Source organism: Pholis gunnellus (genome assembly GCF_910591455.1).
Source record: "Pholis gunnellus genome assembly, chromosome: 19".
In the NCBI taxonomy this organism is placed as follows: Eukaryota; Metazoa; Chordata; class Actinopteri; order Perciformes; family Pholidae; genus Pholis; species Pholis gunnellus.
In genome coordinates this window covers 18,919,966-18,939,498 of record NC_136546.1, presented here as the reverse complement: position 1 = coordinate 18,939,498, position 19,533 = coordinate 18,919,966, and the positions used below count along the sequence as shown (strand labels likewise).

At 44.7% G+C, this 19,533-nt stretch overlaps 1 protein-coding gene across 1 annotated transcript; it reads left to right on the top strand.

The window, feature by feature from the left end:
- The first annotated feature begins 296 nt into the window (after positions 1–296).
- On the top strand, positions 297–19,184 carry cenpe (centromere protein E). The gene is made up of 49 exons (XM_079180806.1): positions 297–431; positions 956–1,068; positions 1,196–1,285; positions 1,398–1,516; positions 1,615–1,734; positions 2,002–2,083; positions 2,186–2,253; positions 2,334–2,411; positions 2,496–2,547; positions 2,645–2,732; positions 3,420–3,549; positions 3,787–3,906; positions 4,014–4,166; positions 4,267–4,417; positions 4,530–4,629; positions 4,915–5,362; positions 5,516–5,572; positions 6,014–6,181; positions 6,278–6,352; positions 6,511–6,579; positions 7,103–7,234; positions 7,562–7,739; positions 7,816–7,970; positions 8,415–8,582; positions 8,759–9,049; positions 9,240–9,377; positions 9,683–9,844; positions 9,971–10,177; positions 10,595–10,678; positions 10,893–10,976; positions 11,228–11,389; positions 11,508–11,726; positions 12,007–12,240; positions 12,475–12,558; positions 12,708–12,824; positions 12,919–13,152; positions 13,472–13,693; positions 13,798–13,878; positions 14,376–14,501; positions 14,614–14,793; positions 14,870–15,079; positions 15,309–15,521; positions 15,976–16,170; positions 16,502–16,678; positions 16,798–16,898; positions 17,012–17,109; positions 17,413–17,548; positions 17,648–18,015; positions 19,022–19,184. The coding sequence occupies exons 1-49, from the start codon at positions 376–378 to the stop codon at positions 19,093–19,095; spliced, it is 7,167 nt and encodes a 2,388-aa protein (XP_079036932.1). The 5' UTR covers positions 297–375; the 3' UTR covers positions 19,096–19,184.
- Positions 19,185–19,533: the final 349 nt, after the last annotated feature.

The window sequence follows — 19,533 nt, the reverse complement described above, 5'->3', positions numbered from 1 at the left end:
CGGTTTGATGACGCCCAACAATACAGTCGCCAGCTAACGCGTCACTAGTCGGTCGCTACCATGTCACTTGGTTTTTCTGTAAAGAAAATTGAATTTAAAAAATATTTTTAGATTTCAGATCTACTCACTCATACACAGCCTAATATTTGAAAAAAATACATCTTTTAAAAACGTAGCTAAAACGTAACTTATTTTTTTACACAACCACATATGGGTCCGTCCACCTGATGACGTCCACCAATCCAAATAAAGCGGGACAATTTTAAACAGCGAAGAAAAAACAACAGGACGAGTACGTCGGCGTCAGTTGGATTTCAATTTTGAAATATGTATTAAGATTTTACACGTTTGGTGGGGGACTATCATAATATAAACATGACGGAAGAGTCGGCAGTTAAAGTCTGTGTTCGAGTCCGGCCGCTTATTGAAAGGTAGGTTTTGTGCCATTAGAGTACAAGTACTTAGTTAGCTAACGTTAGTTAGGAGCTAACGCCAAGTTACCCAGCGTTAATGCTAATGCTAACTAACTGTTACCAACCGTAGGACTTGGTCGCTAGCTTAATTTCCGACGTTAACGACCAATTAATGAATGCTATAACGTAGCGTTAGCTTTTAACAGTGTCCTAATAGTCATAATAGTGTCTTTGCAAATGTACATCGGAATATATTCCTTGTGTGCTGATGTACTCGTGGGTTATGTGTCACATAATTAACAATAAAGGTTTTGTCTTCCATGTCTTGATTGCCACTCTCATTTCAAAATGAATCTGAGAATCAAGACTCTAATCTGTGATATTATTGATCAATGGGAAGCTTGATTTCTCCTCCAAACATTTTGTTTCTGCTGAGCTTCCAAACCTCATGAAATCGTCGGGAATGTTTAAGAAATTCAGCCACAACTGAATTCTCACAGAGCAACAGTAAACGTTGTCACCTGACTATGTCGTCGTTACAGGGAAGAAAGCGCTGCGTCGGAGAACGCGGAGCCCGTCCAGCTGTTTTGGAAGGCTGATAAGAAATCCATTCATCAAATCGATGATGGGAATTCCACTAAGAGCTTTGTCTTCGGTATGTTTTGCAGCATGGATTGAGAGATGTGTTCACTGGATTGTGTGGCTCCTTTTGAGATATTTTGCGCAAGCATAACATAACGGATACCTACTGTACGTTCACGTTCCTGCTCTGTTGTTCACAGACCGAGTTTTCATCGCAGAAGAAACAACCAATCAGCTGTACCAGAGCATTGCAAAGCCTCTGGTTGTTTCCTCTGTCCAGGGGTATAATGGTATGTGATAGAAAGGGAAAACAGTGAGACCTGTCTGCTGGTAATGCGCTGCTCCATTAGCTCACTGTAGCTGGTGTTTATTTTGTGTACCTATTGTGCGTTCAATCCACAGGAACTATATTCGCTTACGGGCAGACTTCTTCAGGGAAGACTTTCACCATGATGGGGAGCAATCGTATTCATGGCGTGATCCCTCTGGCTGTGGAAGACGTCTTCCAAACCATTACAACTGTAAGACTTGAATCAGGTTTGAAACACGCCACAGTTGATTTTGTGTAATCACAGTTTTGTTTTTTTTCTAACCAAAGGACTTTTCTTTTGCCCAAAAGTGTTCAAAAAAGGAGTTCCTTCTGAGGGTTTCTTACATGGAAATCTACAATGAAACTGTGAGTGATCTGCTCGTTGACAGCTGGAAGAGAAAACCTCTGGAAGTCAGAGAGGGAATCAATGTAAGTGTTCAAGAGTAAATTCATAAAATAGAAACTGACCCATTCATTTCTAAAGGGCGACTTTATACTCAATAGTCAGCCATCATGACATCTCAGCTTGGGCTTTTGGAGAATTATAACAGAGTTACTATGGGAAGTGTAGGATCCTGTGTTTTTGGAGCTTAGAGTCTAAATAATCTCAACACAAAGACATTTGTAGACGAAACCAGAGCAGAGTCCCTTTTTTAAGAGGTGATTTATTGTGTTTGTGTCTTGAAAAACATGCAGAAAAACATCTACGTGGCTGACCTGACTGAGGAGCTGGTTACGAATCCTGCACAAGCTCTGGCCTGGATTCGAAAAGGAGAAAGTAAGATCTGAGATCACTGAACATGAGACTGATCCCTACAGGTTTTACACTGCTGACTGTGTGTAACAACCAATGTGTTCTCTGCACCGTCTGTCCCCGCAGAGAACCGCCACTATGGAAAGACTAAGATGAATGAGCGGAGCAGCCGCTCGCACACCATTTTCCGAATGGTAAGCAATGCCGCAACGCGTAGTAAGTAACATGTAGGATTCTGGGAGATCTGTGTTCTTCATGATTTGGTTCTTCTTAGATCCTGGAAAGCAGAGAAAGAGAAAGCGACTCTGCATCGGGTGAAAATGCAGATGGAGCCATTATTGTGTCTCATTTGGTAAGCTAGCTCTTTTCTTTTCATTGGCTTGTTTTATTGTTTGTGTTGTTATTTGTTCACCGGTACGTTTGCTTGATCTTCTAGAACTTAGTTGATCTGGCTGGATCTGAGAGAGCAGGTCAAACCGGAGCTGAAGGTAAGATGGAGTTCATGGACACATGGATACATGTTCGTTCACTGATCGCACACTACAGTCTATACGTTACAGTAATCCATCCGTTCTGATGTCCCAGGCACACGTTTCAAAGAAGGTTGCAATATCAATCGCAGCCTGATGACGCTCGGCCAAGTGATCAAGAAACTGACCGATGAAAGCCAGAAGTAAGTAAACGACATATACTTGCGAAGACGTATCTGCTTGTCTGAACATAACTATTAATATATTAATAATGTATCCTCCAATAACAGTCTGAGTTTTACTCTGTACCACATATTTTCATCTTCTGATTCATCAGCGTTGCAATGCTCTGCATTTAGCCCACAGACATGACATTCATGTTGATCTTGTCATCTCACTCCCATAATGAAAGTATTTCCACAAAAGAACTATTTGTTTAATTTACTCCTCAGAGCTATAAATGATGAAACTGAGTAAGTGGTCTCCCTCGTCAATCTGAAATTGCTTCAGACTCTTATTGGATGAGAGAAAAACATTTGGACTGTGGAGGAGTGATGTAGTCCCGCCCTAAAGCATCCCCTGCTTTATGGTCTGTTTGACTCTAAATGGACCATCATTTACTAAATGAACATCATGCTGTATTGAAGAAGACTTGAAACTAGAGATTGAGACCATAAACTCATGTTTACAATGTTTACTGAGGTAATAAATCAAGAGAGAAGTAGAGTCATTTTCTCATAGACTTCTATACAACCAGAGGAGTCGCCCCCTGGTGGACATTAGAGAGAATGCCGGCTTCACTCGAGAGGCTTCACTTTTCAGAACCGGAGGTTGACGCCTGGTTGAACATCAGTTCGCTGACATTTGCTTATCCCATTCTTTCTCTTCAGGAGTTTCACCAACTACAGAGACAGTAAGCTGACCCGCATCCTGCAGAACTCCTTGGGTGGAAACGCTAAAACAGTCATCATCTGCACCATCACTCCGGTCGCTCTGGAAGAGACGCTCAGCACTCTGCAGGTTGGTGAAATATGCACATTTAATATATACATTCCATATTTTGTTGTACAATCCTATTGTAAAGCTGAATAATATGCTAGATTTTATAGGGTTAGCTCCGTTCCCCTGTACATTTCTGCAAGGTTTGCAGTTGGATGTCGCCCGTCCATAAAGTGCAGCCATACCAGACTTTAAAACATGAAGTATTAGAGAGAAAATGAAGCAGATGATGTTTCACAAAATCTTTCTTTGTATTAGTTTGCGAGCACTGCAAAGAAAATGAAGAACGACCCTCATGTGACGGAGGTGTCTGATGACGGGGCTCTGCTCAAAAGGTATCGCAACGAAATTGTAGACCTCAAACGACGACTTCACGAGGCAAGTGTCATCTCTTTCTTTTTTCCTTCAGCCATGTGCCGATCACTGCAAGTACCATTATAACAGCGCTTCCCACCCACTGACCTGTGTGTGTGACCTCCCTACAGGTCTCTTCAGACACTCAGACCACAGCGACGGAGAAGAAGGTTCTCTCCCAGCTGCTCCAAGAAAAGGATCAGCTGCAGAGAGAACAAGAGGACAGGATCAGAAACCTGACCAAACTGCTGGTCAGCAGCTCCAACCTGGTTCCCGTTCGAAAGGTGACTATGAGCCAAAATAACGCTGTAGTTGGAGCACAGCTTTCTCTTGAGTATCATAGCTGTAATGACTCTCTTCCTGTTTTTTTTTTTTTTTTTTAAGAGGCCAAAACGCAGGGTAACGTGGGGAGGAAAGATGCTCAGACTTGCCCCTCCGTCTGCATGTGATGATGGTCCATCTGACCTCAGCTTTGCAGAGTCTTTCACTCATCAGAGAAAAGCAGGCCGCTCCTGTCTGACGGAGCTGTGTGAAGGTAAGGAGGAGCACGTAGAATACATGCTCCGTGCAAATAACAAATTCACTTAATAATTCCCATTTTTGCACACTGATACTGAGTTAAATGCATACATGGTATGTTTCAACAGAGGACGAGGACTTTGACTCTCACTGGTTGATTCCCGATGAGCCATCAGATGACATGGACATGAGTCGGAGCTCTGTGACTGTTCGAAGCTTTGAAGATAGGTGAGAGTCTTTTATACTGACGGTTATAGGAGTTTTCACTTGAAGGAGAGCTGCTTTAACTATTTAAATACTCCGTCGCTCGCTACACTATTGACTTTTACGCGGTTGAACGGCATGCTGGGTACAGTTCGGTCTGCGTCACTCTCTTTAGTACATCCTACAACAATAAATTAGTTACTGTATACTCCAGCTGCTGTATGTGGAACAAAACCCCGGTGTTTGATTGTCTGTAGGTAGTCTGTTAGTCACACGTTAGTCATCCGTATGTTTTATCTTTTTTTCCAGCCCCAAAGGCTTTTCGTCTCCAGACCGTATCCACAAGCTTTCAGGGAAAGTGTCCCACCTGGAGCTACAGCTGGAAATAGAGAGTCAAAACAAAGAGGAGGCCATGGCAAAGGTAGACACTTTAGATAGCAGAGTGGCCGAGCTGGAGCTGCAGCTGCAGCTGCAGACTGAGGCCCTGGAGAAAATGCAGACGGCAGAGCTGAGTGCGGCCGAGGTTGAGCTGCAGCTTCAGCTGCAAACGGAGAACCAGCAGAAACAGGAGGCCCTGGAGGAGATGCAGACGGCGGAACCGAAGATGGCCGAGCTGCAGCTGCAGCTGCAGCTGCAGACCGAGGTACAGCGGAAACAGGAGGCCAATGAAAAGGTGGAGATGTTGGAGTTCAGAGTGGCAGACCTGGAGAGACGGCTGGAGGAACAGAGCCACACTCGGGGTGAAGCTGATGAACAGGTGTGCTGCGTTTCTAAACACGCCTGCTCTCTTGCCTCCAAGTAAGAGGAGAAATCCACAAGTACACAAGAGAGGAGCGCCTTCTGCATGCTGGTCATTTGGCTCGGTTGTGTGAGCTGGTTTCAGTACTAATCTTCATACTTTGTTTTCCAGATGAGGAAAGAGTTTGCAGAGACCATCCAGCTGTGTGAGACTCTGGCTGAAGAGAAGGTAATGTGTAATGGAGCGCCTTGGCTGTGACTTTATCCCACAACTCAGCAAAACAAGCTGTTAACTTGTTATCTCCTGTATGTATGTTTATAATGTTGTTTTCAGACTTTAATCAAAGGTTCTGTTTCCCTTACAAGGTATTAAATTAAAGTTAATCTGGCTTTCAAACGACGAGAGAGTTCTGAAGAGTTTCATATATTTGTTGCTCAATGCAGAGCAACAAAAGCTTTATAACTTCTCCACATGGATGATTTGTTTATTTGTATTTAGGGAGAACAAAAACTACAGAGACTAGTGCAACATGCTGCTAAACACATCAGTGGGTATAGAAGCTATGAGGTTGAATTGAGCCGTATTTATTCAAGCTACGAGAGGTGAAAACAAAGAACATTAGAGGAATGCAATTTCAATGCCTAAATATATGAAATTGTATTTTTACAGGACACGGTGGCGGCTGAGAGAAACTATCTGAAGCAGGAGCTCGGGGTGTTCATCGAGCAGATGGAGCGTCTGGAGAAAGATAAAGCTGCTCTGTCAACGGAGATGGAGGAGAAAATAGAGATGGACGAGTTCAAATCTCTGGAGGAGGAGATCAGCAAAGAGCACGAGGTAATTGATCTGATTCCATGAAGACTCCACTTAAAGTAGAGGACAGTAGCGTTGGGTGTACTGGGTTTTATTTACACTGTTTGTGCGATGTTACAGAATGAGCTGCAAAACGAAATCGCTGAACTGAAGAGGACCGTCGAATCCTCTGAACTCCAGTGCCTGGAGCTTCAGGTAAGAATTCCTTCAGAATGTTCAGTTCATGTTAAGATAATGAGGAAGAAGTGGTTGATTTACAAATGTAAGATGTTTTAATATTCATATAATTACAAGTCAGACCGTAAGATTGGAGCAGTTTTGTTAAATACTCTTCACATGTTTGTGTTTTCAAGAACAAACTAGAAACTCTGTCTGAAAAGCTGCAGAAGAAAACCGAATTTGCAGAGGAACTTCAGAGTATGGTATGTGTTCTTTAATAGTTTTCTTATTACCTTTCAAACATAAAGCCAGTCCATAAAGTGACTGTTTTAGCGGAGATGGGCCTCAGGCAGGTTGTGTGTGCTGCTAGTCTTTAGTGCGCCGTCTCTGGTTACAAATTACTTACTTCACCCAAATCTTTAAATCTTTTTGTTTGCTGGAAAATGACTGAATTCCGAATGGATTTCTTTACAAACTGATTCATTTCCCGTCACTTATATTCAAAATAGTTTCACTGGCATGGTTCAGTGTTGCCGAAGCAAGTTTGATCATTCAGAATAAAAGAATTCCGGTCCCATTACTACACCTGCACCTACTCTACACTATGCTGCTCTATAAAACAACATTACTTTACTGTAATACATGTCTGTGCGGTCAGTTGAAGCTGAAGTAGAAACGGTTTTGAAGTGTAAGAGCCTAAAGCAGTTGAGCTGATCGAATAGTTAAGCAGGTGACGGTCTGTGCCATTAAGCAGGCTAAGCTAACTGCCGTGTTGCCTCCCTGCAGAGCGGTAAGGACTTGGTGCAGGAGGTGGCGGCGCTCCGCCGCTCTCTGGACGACGCTGAGGGGCTCAGCAGAGATACCAAGAAGGACTGGGCCCACCTGCGCAGCAAAAACATCGCTGTGGAGGAGATGAATGTGAGCGGGATTAACACACGACACAATTATGAAGTCTGAAAATCTGTTTATTAAAACACAGTTCGGGTAAATTAAATAGCTGCTGCATTCTACTAAAATCACATTTGTGCTATCACACAAATCTGCTTTTCAGGCCGTCTTTGACTTTGTATTGACAGCTTTCACACCAATGTTGAAAGTTTGGCCAGCAAACGGTGGCTTAGATCGGTAATCAGTGAGATAGTGACACATGTTTAGTACACGGTCTGCTATTTGGTCTACGTGTCCATCGTCTTTATTCATTTGTTATACTAATTTCACGTTTCTCGTCACGATTCCCCTCTCCAGGTGACTCTGAGCGCCAGCTCCTCGAAGATGGAGGCTGAGGTGAACAGCCTGTGCTTTCAGCTGGAGAAAGAGAAGTCTCGCTTCAGAGCGATGCAGAGCGATCTCCAAAAAGAGCTGAGCGTGGCATTTGACGAGAACACGAAGCTCACCACTCTGCTCGACGGAAACGTCCCAAAAAGTATGTTTTTAAAGTCGGGGAGTCTTGCAAATGAGGTCTATTAGAGAAGTGATTAATGTATGTACTCTGTCTCCAGATCTGATAGACAGCATGGAGTTGGAGAGAACCGTGGCCCAGCTGAACCGAGAGCTGACTGCGTCTCATGAAGCAGAAGGAGCCCTCAGAGCTCAGCTGGAGGAGCTGGCCTCATTCCAGACTCTTCCTGAGAAGGTGGACCATTTGACGAAGCAGGTGAGTCCTCCAAACATCCTCTTGAGGACAGTGTCGGGTTGAGATGGGGCATCTGAAACACTTCTGTTTCACTTCAACTTCAGGAGTCGCATTCTTCCACTTAAACTTTTCAGATCAGTTTTTAAATGATCAGATTGGAGTACAATAGTAAAGGAATATGATCGGGATGTCCCGATCCCACCACAAAGTCTTTTGAGTGAGCGACACAGAGCGTCACTGGAAGAAAAGCTGAAAGAGATGCAGCAGCTGATGAAGGATTACTTAAATTAGATACGACCTGATTGTTGGATTACTTGAAGACTTGGACATGGCGGCAGTCCTTGTCAAATCAGAGACCTTTTGCTGTCGTCTTTTCTCTGGTTGTTGTTGTTTGTTCAAGCATTGAAACGTGTAGTGATACCATAAATGTAACCTGGAGGTTTTTATTTATTTGGATACGTCTAGCTGAATGAGCTGACTGAAGAGCTTCAGTGCGTGCGGGAGGAGAAGGACGCTCTCCTGTCTGAGCGGCGGAGCTCTGCTGAGGAGACGGAGAAGCTGCTCACTACAGTCACAGCGCTCACCGCCGAGAGAGACCAGCTGACGAGGGACCTTCAGGAGAACGTGGAGATGGTGGGTTAATGCGTTGCTTCCCTGAGAGTTGTTCCCATCCTTTTTTGTAGTTCACAGCGCTTGCTCAATGTCAACTCTTCCCCAGCTGTTACTTTGAGTTTTTCTGCCTAAAAAGGCTTCTTAGTGTCCCTCTTCAAAACGACTTTATAGTTTTTTTTTATTTGCATTATTTTTAGGCTGCAGAGACACAACTTCTTCTACAATCTCTTCAAGACGAGCTCCAAGAGCAGAGAGGAAAGAGCTCAGATCTGGTGAACCTCGCTGAGCAGAAGGAGTCTGAATCAAGTCTAATCCAACAGATGCTGAGTCTGTCACAGGAGCTTCAGTGCGTGCGAGAGGAGAAGGACGCTCTCCTGTCTGAGCAGAGGAGCTCTGCTGAGGAGACGGAGAAGCTGCTCTCTACAGTCACAGCGCTCACTGCCGAGAGAGACCAGCTGCAGACAGACATGCGGGAAAACGTGGAGATGGTGAGTCCAGGTTTTAAAATGCAAACATTTTAAATCATCAGCTGTGTTGGGCCTCTGCTGGTTGTTTTTGTCTCTAGATGTCAAGAAAGAAATTATATATATATATATATATATATATATATATATATATATATATATATATATATATATATATATATATATATATACACTTCTTTATTTTACCAAACAGATGATTGAGAATCAGGAGGAGCTGAGGACGGCCCTGGAGAAGAATCGACAACGCAAGGAGCGGATCAAACAGCTGGAGACCAAACAGGAGGATTCACCCGATGAGATGAGGGCACCGATGGAGGAGCTGCAAACACTGGTAAGCGTTTTCTTAATGCATCTGGAAAACTATATTACTATAATACCTCTGTGCTTACTTAAGTTTTAAAATAATTCATTTTAATATCTGAAAAAAGCTATACTAGTAACAATACAGAATACTTTATTCAGTACTTGCTAATAGTGTAGCTTTTCCTGTTCTAGCTCTAGTAATGAGACGGCGCACGACTTCCCTGCTTCTTGATGGGAGTCGGTTGACTCTGTTGTTGCACACTTCTTTTTTTGGTGACTTTGCACAGAGGAGATCTTCCCTCCTTCACTCACGTGGTGGTGAATCTCTTTCAGATGATCGAGAACCAGGAGGAGCTGAGGGCGTCTCAGGAGAAGGTCAGACTTCTACAAGAGGAGATCAACGAGCTGAGGAGTCAAAAGGCCGAGCTGGAGGGCAGATCAAGAGATGGGAGTGATTCAGAGATTTCACTCCAGCTGCAAGAGCTCCAAAATCAGGCAGGACTACATTCACATACATAAAGAACACACAGAGAGAACCTGCTGTCTAATGCTGGCGGACCTCTCTTCAACAGAACATCTGATTTTTAGACTCATTTTCATGTCTCCATTCTGTCCTGACAGATTCAGAGGCTGACTGAGGAGCTCGGGAGTGTTCGAGCGGAGAGAGATGGTCTGACCGCCGCTCAGACTCACAGCGAGGAGACGGAGGAGCTGCTGTGCAGAGTGACCTCTCTCAGCGAGGAGAGAGCTCAGCTGCAGGAGACTCTGGAGGCTCTGAGACAGGAGAAGAAGCAGCTCAGAGCAGAGCTGGAGGACAGGATGGAGACGGTAAGAGCTCAGGGATACATCTTTTAACTTGACATGTGGCTATATCCCAGGAACTATCACTGAAATCTGGTCCTGGTTCTTGGGGTAACACACCTGCCAGGACCCGGTATTCTTTACATGTGTTTACAGGCTGAAGACTAACATGCACATCGTCTAAATCGTTCATAAAATGTAGACACAAACTCAAATGTCTCAGAAAATCTGATTTGATAAGAATTCTGCTCTTGTGAACAGCCCTGTGTAGTTAAATCAAACTATTGTTTTAATCTGATTTATCTGTATTTGTGTGCATGCATGTAAACAGTCTGTATACAGTAGAAAATATGTATTCAATCTGCAGGAGAAGAGTGAGATCTTAACAGAAAGTCCTCATTTACAGTCCTAACGGTGGAATATTGTTCTGTCTTTGTTGTTCAGATGCAGTGTGAGTTACAGCAGCAGCAGCTCAGCTCTGAGCCTCAGTCGCTGAAGGACGAGCAGGACGACTGCTCTGCTCTGCAGGTTTGATCACGTCACTCACTTACTCTCGTTCTCACACCACAGGGACATTTTCACGTCTTAAGTTCCATTTTACTTCATTGGGAATTTGTCCCCGAACACTGAACAGAAACTCTTGAAGAAAGCAAGAAACAACTCGCTGCACTGAGCTGCAAACTACATACGGTACTCGATGAAGACACTTTGAGTAATAATGAAAACTTTAATTGTGCTTCAGATCCAACAGCTAGAGGAGCGTCTGGAGAAAACTCAGGAGGAGGTGAGCCAGTTGAAGTCTGACCTGCAAGAAAATGTAGAACTGGTGAGTTCTTTATTCCCTAAATCGTTCTAATTAAGCATTCAATGTAATTTACAGTTCAGATTTTTAGCTTTATGGCCAAAACTGTTCAACCCACATGTGATAGTTGAACATGTGATTTCAGAACTGTGGACATTGGGCTCAGGGCTCTGTGCTCTCAGTGAAGTCCTCTGTTGTTGCACACTTCTTTTTTGGTGACTTTGCACAGAGGAGATCTTCCCTCCTTCACTCACGTGGTGGTGAATCTCTTTCAGATGATCGAGAACCAGGAGGAGCTGAGGGCGTCTCAGGAGAAGGTCAGACTTCTACAAGAGGAGCTCAACGAGCTGAGGAGTCAAAAGGCCGAGCTGGAGGGCAGATCAAGAGATGGGAGTGATGCAGAGATTTCACTCCAACTGCAAGAGCTCCAAAATCAGGCAGGACTACATTCACATACATAAAGAACACACAGAGAGAACCTGCTGTCTAATGCTGGCGGACCTCTCTTCAACTGATTTTTAGACTCATTTTCATGTCTCCATTCTGTCCTGACAGATTCAGAAGCTGACTGAGGAGCTCGAGAGTGTTCGAGCGGAGCGAGACGGTCTGACCGCCGCTCAGACTCACAGCGAGGAGACGGAGGAGCTGCTGTGCAGAGTGACGTCTCTCAGCGAGGATAGAGCTCAGCTGCAGGAGACTCTGGAGGGACTCAGACAGGAGAAGAAGCAGCTCAGAGCAGAGCTGGAGGACAGGATGGAGACCATGCAGACGGAGGTTTGTGGCCGCTTGCAATACTTCTATGAAATAGCCTCGGTAGGGCTGCAAACAGTACAGTACTATGGCAGTTGTGATGGACTATTTCACAGCTGTAAACATTGAAAATGTTTCCCAGTTTATTTCCTGTTACAGTGTTTGTGAATGACATCAGCTGACAGGAAGTAAACATGGACCAGAGCTGGTCTATGATGTAGTTGGATTATAAACTGTTTAAATCTGAAGCTGGAGTCAAAGAGACACTTCAAACGATTCCTTCTAACGGCTCCCTTCCTCACAGATGAGGACTCTAACTCAGAAACTGGAGCTCGTTGAAGCAGAGAGAGTCGGTCTGCTCTCTGAGAAGGAAGCCAGCAGTCAGACCTCCACAGAGGAGAAGGAGGAGCTGCTGTGCAGAGTGACGTCTCTCAGCGAGGAGAGAGATCAGCTGCAGGAGACTCTGGAGGGACTCAGACATGAGAAGAAGCAGCTCAGGGCAGAGCTGGAGGACAGGATGGAGACCATGCAGACTGAGGTTTGTGACAACGAGTTGCCCTTCGTTTTCATCAGTTTTTGTTTTCAAATGCACCAAACTCACTTTCTGCTTGTTGCTACATTTGTAACATTGGCTTTAATAAATTCCCATTACTGTGGAATCCACACCTTTCCTTCCATTTCTTTCCTATGTCACGTTAAAAATGTCCTCTGTGGTTGGATGGTTTGTAAATTATCTGGAGGATGAATAACGGCCTCATATCTGCTTCACCAGATCGCACAGCTGAACACGTCTCTGCAGACTGTGACTGAGCAGAGGAGGCGGCTGGAAGATGATCTGCAGCAGAGCATGGATATGGTGAGGCAACCGGACATCAAAAGGGACTCCAACTTATCTGTAGGGCTCTCTGCTAAAGAAATCCCTAATCGACAAACACTCATACAACTGTTGATCTCCTGATGACGCATCTTCATATTTGACTGGCTAAAGTTACGTTTTGTTTTAAGGCTTCCACAACAGAAGAACTTGTGAAGTCACTCCAAGAGGAGCTGTGTGAACAGAAGCAGATGAACTCTGATCTGGACAAACTGTTTCAGGAGAAGGAACGCTGTTTGGATCAACAAGTTAGTGTCTTAACACCTCACTTTGCAAGAACGTGCGTCTATGAAACTTGTTTTCAGAGCGGGAGGAACCTTCTAACTGCTCCCTTCCTCACAGATGAGGACTCTAACTGAGAAACTGGAGCTCGTTGAAGCAGAGAGAGTCGGTCTGCTCTCTGAGAAGGAAGCCAGCGGTCAGACCTCCACAGAGGAGAAGGAGGAGCTGCTGTGCAGAGTGACGTCTCTCAGCGAGGAGAGAGATCAGCTGCAGGAGACTCTGGAGGCTCTGAGACGGGAGGAGGAGCAGCTCAGAGCAGAGCTGGAGGACAGGATGGAGACCATGCAGACGGAGGTTTGTGACAACGAGTTGCCTTTTTGTTTTCATCAGTTAGTTTTATAGTTAGGTCATTTTGAGACTCAATTTGTAAATGATTATAATCTGCCATGCCGCCATTCAGCGTAGCTCTGACACAGTGCAATAACACGGCAAATACAAATAAAAAAAACGAGCTGAGATCCGACTGACAAAATGCACGTCAGATTGCATCAGGAAGAGAAAAAGAATCGTTGCGTCCTTTGTTCTTAAAGGCCGACCTAATGTAACGAAAGCTGGAGACTAGAGTCAAAGAGACACTTCACACGATTCCTTCTAACGGCTCCCTTCCTCACAGATGAGGACTCTAACTGAGAAACTGGAGCTCGTTGAAGCGGAGAGAGTCGGTCTGCTCTCTGAGAAGGAAGCCAGCGGTCAGACCTCCACAGAGGAGGAGGAGGAGCTGCTGTGCAGAGTGACGTCTCTCAGCGAGGAGAGAGATCAGCTGCAGGAGACTCTGGAGGCTCTGAGACGGGAGGAGGAGCAGCTCAAAGCAGAGCTGGAAGGCAGGATGGAGATGGTACTTTTGCACTACCATGAAGTCGTTGGTATTCTTGAACAGTAACTTGGGTAAGCCGGCCGCTTCAAAGCACCTCTGTGTTCATTTCTGTTCTCTTTAAACAGCAGGGCTCATACAAGGAGGTGTATTTGGAATCACAGCAGCAAGCTGAGAGAGACGAACAAGAGATCAAGCGGCAACAAACGGTAGGTCCAAATCATTCACTGACAAAGACTTAAAGGAACAGTTTAACATACTTTTAGTTTGAAACTGGAAAACTTTCCCTTAAATAAGCTGCAGAAAGCTTTGTTAAGAAAACCTGAGATGCACTTTGGACAGTAGCTTGATATGATAGATGAATGCCATTGTAGTCGAGTTAAGAAAGTTTTATGTAAACAATGGTGAAGAGGTGATGGATGATCTGTACCAAGACATTTTCAAATGTTATCAGACAGACATCGTGCCGTGTTCAGACTCAGAGATCCTAAAACTGCTGCGTTGACACTAAAAACCTGTGTCGGCCAACTTGTTTTATTCGTATGAATAAAACATGATCAAATCTCACTCTAGTGGTGGTTCTCGTCTTGTCAGCATGCAGATACATCTGAACAGGCAGATTCAAATATTGATGAAGCTTGAGTTGGAGAAGAGCCATATGTATATATGAATGTCTTATTTGCATAATTATTATTTTTCCTTTCAGTTGCTCGGCGAAGCGAACGCGACCATCTCAGCCCTCAGAGAGCAGTTGAGCAGTTTGGATCAGAGCACCAGTGGAGTCAAGGAGGCGGCGGCGTCCCGGCTGCAGGACTCTGATGGGCAGCTGCAGGTAACGTCACCAATGGATTTATTTATTTTAGTTATGAGCAGCTGAAAGGCAAAGACCTTCTACCGCACCAGTTCAACACATCTCTGATGCCACTGAACTCGTATCATTGCAGGAGGCCTTTGGAAGATTCCAAACCTTCATCGACAATTGTTCCAAGTACAACTCCACAGCCCCGGACAAGATGCAGTGTTTACTGAAGCACCTGAGCGGTCTACCAAAACCCACCATGGACGCCTACAGCGCCGTGTGTCAGCTGCAGCTGCAGACAGCTCGGACTCTGGGAAACATTCCGGTAAATATCAAACCCTTTGTCGTCGTCGTCTTCCTCTCTCGATCAGCTGATAACCTCCTGCTCTGTGCCTCCACAGGAGCACCTGCAGGTGCGAGCGCAGGGCTACAGGAATCTGTTCGAGCTGTTGGTGAAGAAAGATTTGGCCGTTTTTGAGGAGAGGCGTCTGCAGGATCTGCAGCTGTGCCGAGCGCAGGCACCCCGCTACTCGCTCAAAGACGAGGACCTCCACGCGCCGTGGGACGGCAGGCTGACCGAGCTGCTGGACAAGAGGCAGCTCTATCTGCAGGTGAGCTTTGGGATTTCACATTACATTAAAATCACCCCGCCCCCTTTAGAGAAATACATCCAGTTCAAATGAGACGTTTAGTAAATTACGTAATCCAGAGTAAGGGCAGGATTCAATGAGACAGGACCTCTGGATTACATGTGATTGTGTCATATTCCTCATTATGTTTTCAACATTACTGTATTCAAACCATTATGATGACCGTTATGATGATGTTTGGGCTTCCTAGAAAATGTCCAGCGTGTATGGGAAGCTCCGGGCCAACATAGCTTCCTACACCAGCGAGCTGTCGGCTGAGATGCGAGCCAGAGAGAGTTTCGTGGGGCAGCTGAAGGCCGTCTTCACCAGCCAGCCCTTCGGCTTCAGCGGGCTGGACGGCATCCTGAGCGGAGAGCTGGACCACAGGTCTGCGATGGAGCACAGCAGGAAGATGACCCTGCAGGTAGTCTTTAACATTCACTCACCTGTCGTGCTGTATTAAAGAAGACTTGAAACTAGAGATTGAGACCATAAACCCATGTTATACAATGTTTACTGAGGTAATAAATCAAGAGAGAAGTAGTCATTTTCTCATAGACTTCTATAGGAGTCGCCCCCTGATGGACAGTAGAGAGAATGCACGTTTTAAGACACTTCCACATCGGCTTCACTCGGTAGAACTGGAGGTTGCCGCCTGGTTTGTTACAATTTATTGGACACCTTCCAGCCAATCGGAACAAAGAATTGTTAGTCATAACAGTAACACATTCAGCGAGTCCTAGTAATGATTTATGGCCATAACTTGATGTCTTCATTCACTGTACTAAAGTCAGGGCACTGCTTGTTCTGCTCAGTGCATGTATCTCAGTGATGTTGCTGGTCTTTGTTGAGTCGTATAATCCTCCTGACTCCTGCAGGCCATCATGGAAGAGCACAACGGTCTGTGTGAGGAGCTGAAGCTGCTGGAGGCTCAGGCGGACTCTCGGCTCCGAGAGGAGAAGAGTAAGACCTCCACTCTGCTGGAGGGAGCTCCTCTGAAAACAGAGCTCGCCCTGCTGAAGGACAACCAGCAACTTCTGCTTCAGCTCCAGCAAGCTGAAGAAAGACTCAAAGTATGTCTAATGCATCAGTTTTTCACGTTTGTCTTACATGCAGTTTTATTAGAATCCGAAGCTGTAAGCAGATCTGAATCAATCACTATACCTGAAGAAGAAGAGTCACTTCATTACATGACCCATCTTCCAGTTTGTGACGGGCCAGCACGCACGTTAAAGTCATCTTAAACACACACTGTTGTATATAATGACTGACGTTTAATAAAAGCTCCAGAGGCCAGTTGATTTAGTCTCTCCCTAACCCGTCTCTACGCGCAGCACCTGCCTCCAAGGTCTCCTCTCAAAATGCCTTCTTGCAGATGTTGACGGACGTGTTTGTGTTTTTCAGGCTCTGTGTGTACACATTGAGCAGCTGGAGGAGGCTCAGGTCAAAGCCAGCAGCAGATTGTCCAACCACAAACAGGCCACCCAGCTGCTGCAGACGGAGCTGCAGGACAGCCGCGCACAGGTCGATGAGAAGGACGGCGCGATCCAAACCCTCAAGAGCAAACTGCGGCAGTCTGAGGTTCACTTCAACATTTCATCTTCAGTCCCCAGGAGCCTCTTCTCTCTCTCCCACTCTGAGGCGTATTGTCATACTTCAACAGCTGCCGTATTCATGATATTTGTCTTTTTCTGCTTTAGAAAAATGCATCACCCAGCGCTGTTGAGCTGGAAAAACTCCGGAGTAAACTGTTCAAAGTGGAGGTGGAGTTGAGTTCAGCGTCTGATAACCACAAGCAAGAGTGAGAGCCCTTTGGTTTATGTCCGATGTATTGACTTCAGCGGTGAAAAAGGCTTCACTGTCATGTTAGAAATGTTTGATCTGGTCGATCTCACCAGAGGTTTCTGTTCTCAGGATCCAGAAGATGAGCACAGTGCTGAAGGAGAAGGAAGAGTCCGTGAGGAAGCTCAAGGAGACTTTGAGGAAATCACAGCAGGAAGGAGAGGAATCATGTAAGTCAGAAGTCTGTGTCCTATGGAAATGTAGTTATTCTGCCTGCAGCTGAGTGGTTATCTGATAATAACCTCACCAATATTAATTTACAAATGGACATAATTATGAGAACAAAATTAAGATACCCAATCAAGGAGCGTATGTGGGCGTCTGCAGGGCTTAAACGCAACCTCGCCGTTTTCAAACTACGACGGCGTCAACCGGTGCCGGAGTAGTGCGAACGCTCGGCTTGAACGCAGCAAAAAGCTGTGCCTTTTCAAAACAAAAGCGTTGTCGTGATGGTGTCGTCGTGTTGACTTCAGTCCTGCAGGGTGAGGACCTTCATGCCAGACTGACCAACCCCAGAGGTTTAGTGATCAAGACCAGCACTCTGCTGGAGAAGACCAAACTGGAGGAGGAAGTCAAACAGCTTCAACTGAAAATAACCGAGCTGGAAAGGTGAGATGAACCCGTTTGAGGGTGGAACCGCTCGGGCGGTTGATGCGATTCGCGGCTTCTTTTAGTCGTCCTCTGATATCTGTCCCCCTGTCACATCAGCTTGGTGTCCAGTCAGCAGGAAGAGATCAGCAAGTGGAAGAGCAGAGCCATCAAGCTGAAGGGGAAGAGCAAGGCCGAGGTGGACAAGCCCTCATCGCCCTGCACCCCCACCAAGAGGGGCTTCTCCATCACCACGGACACCTCCAACTTCCTCAGCTCACCCAAGAAGTTTCTGGTTACTCCCCGGAAGCTGCTGGACTCTCCCCGGATGCTCCTGGACTCTCCCAAGAAGCTGCTGGACTCTCCAAAGGTCTCTTTGCTGGACTCTCCCAAGAGCAGATTCTGGGGGTTGGGAGGAAGCTCCGAGATGCTGTCCAGAACCTGCCCCAAGCAGTTCTTTAATAACTCCAAACTCGGAACAATCCCAGGTCAGTCCCATCTAAAGGTCACCTCTCTGTCTTCTTGTTTGTCTCGTAGTCCTAACGTCGTAAACACCTGAGCTGTTTGTTTTCAGAGGTTTTCGATGTTCCTGATAGACCAGACGCAGAGACGGGTAACTGCTGTAATATTCACCACTGAGGGTTTTTACTACCAGACGCACGAGGTGTTGGGACTTGTGTTTCAAATATCTAGTCTCCTCTTGTTGATGTAAAACATACACACAAATACAATACATGTCAACATTTTAATTATTGAGTCAGAATAATGGGGTACTAAGTCCTGGTTTTATACATGAAGTATGTCCCAGTGAGTCTATATTTAGAGATGCTTTCAAAATGATTTACTACTTTACATTTTTAGCTTGTTATCTCAACAGTTGAGTTGGAACCTCAAACTTCTAAAAATATAAATGTATTAATTATATTATAATTTATTCATGTCGTATTTTGTAACAAACACCTTTTCCTGGTGAAAACAGCTTTTGGTAATAAAATAACTACTGTATCTAGTTTTTTAATAATTACATTTTTGACAGTTTATACAAACGCATGGCTTCTGAAATGTCAAACAATTATATCAATATTCAGATATTACATATTTAATATTGGCGTCTGGGGGACTTTCAGGATGTCTCACTGTGAAGGCTTATTCACCACACTTTCTAATTTTAAAAACTCACAATTCATAGTTTAAAAGTGAGAATGGTGAAGGAGGACAAGTGCATGTTAGAGGAGGTGTGGTTCTGTGAACGGTTTTCATGAACTGACTCGATACAAACGTATGTTGTTTACATCCGTTACAAGCTAGTAAAAAGAGACACTGATGGGTGACTGACGCACTTGATTAAAGGCACCACTGTTATTGTTGTTGGCACATTAATTAAAAGTCACTCACATGTGGAACAGGGTGGGTTTATTACCTTTATGGAGACCAGCGAGATGGATTGTGTTACATGAGTGCTGGTTTGTCTTACAGAGGTCTTGTGTGTTGCAGATGCAGATGCAGACAGGAAGGAGGATGGGTGGCCTCAGTCTCCAACTCAAGAGCAAATGTGTAAAACGCAGTAAAATGTTCTACGTGCAATCATTTAAATGTCTTTCTTAATGTTTCTTGTGGTTTTACTCCATTGTTCTGTCTGTCCTATAACTTCAATAAAAAAGCCTAATAAAGTAAATGACTCTGTTGTCTCGTTCACACTCACTGTGCGTTCCAATACTGAGCAGAAAAGGATTTATGTCCCAATACATAGTCTGTCAAAAATACCGTGATGTTCTCCTGCATTCGTTAAAAAGTCATAGTATAGTATGTCGAAAAAAAGTTTGCCAAAATGTTTTAATTTTTAGTGAAAATAAGTCATATGTCCAAAAAAAGTGTAGTATGTCGAGAATAGTTTTTAAAGTCATTTTATTTGTCAAAAAGGTATTATAGTATGTCACAAAATTACTATGAAACGGTCATATTGTAGTATGTTGGAAAGTCAGAATAAAGAATGTTGAAAGTAAAAG

Bases quoted from the DNA above. Each gene is read 5' to 3' on its own strand.
- cenpe (XM_079180806.1), top strand. From the start codon at position 376: ATGACGGAAGAGTCGGCAGTTAAAGTCTGTGTTCGAGTCCGGCCGCTT. The intron at 14,794-14,869 runs GTAAATATCAAA...GTGCCTCCACAG, and splicing joins GGACTCTGGGAAACATTCCG to GAGCACCTGCAGGTGCGAGC. The intron at 16,679-16,797 runs GTTCACTTCAAC...TTTCTGCTTTAG, and splicing joins GCAAACTGCGGCAGTCTGAG to AAAAATGCATCACCCAGCGC.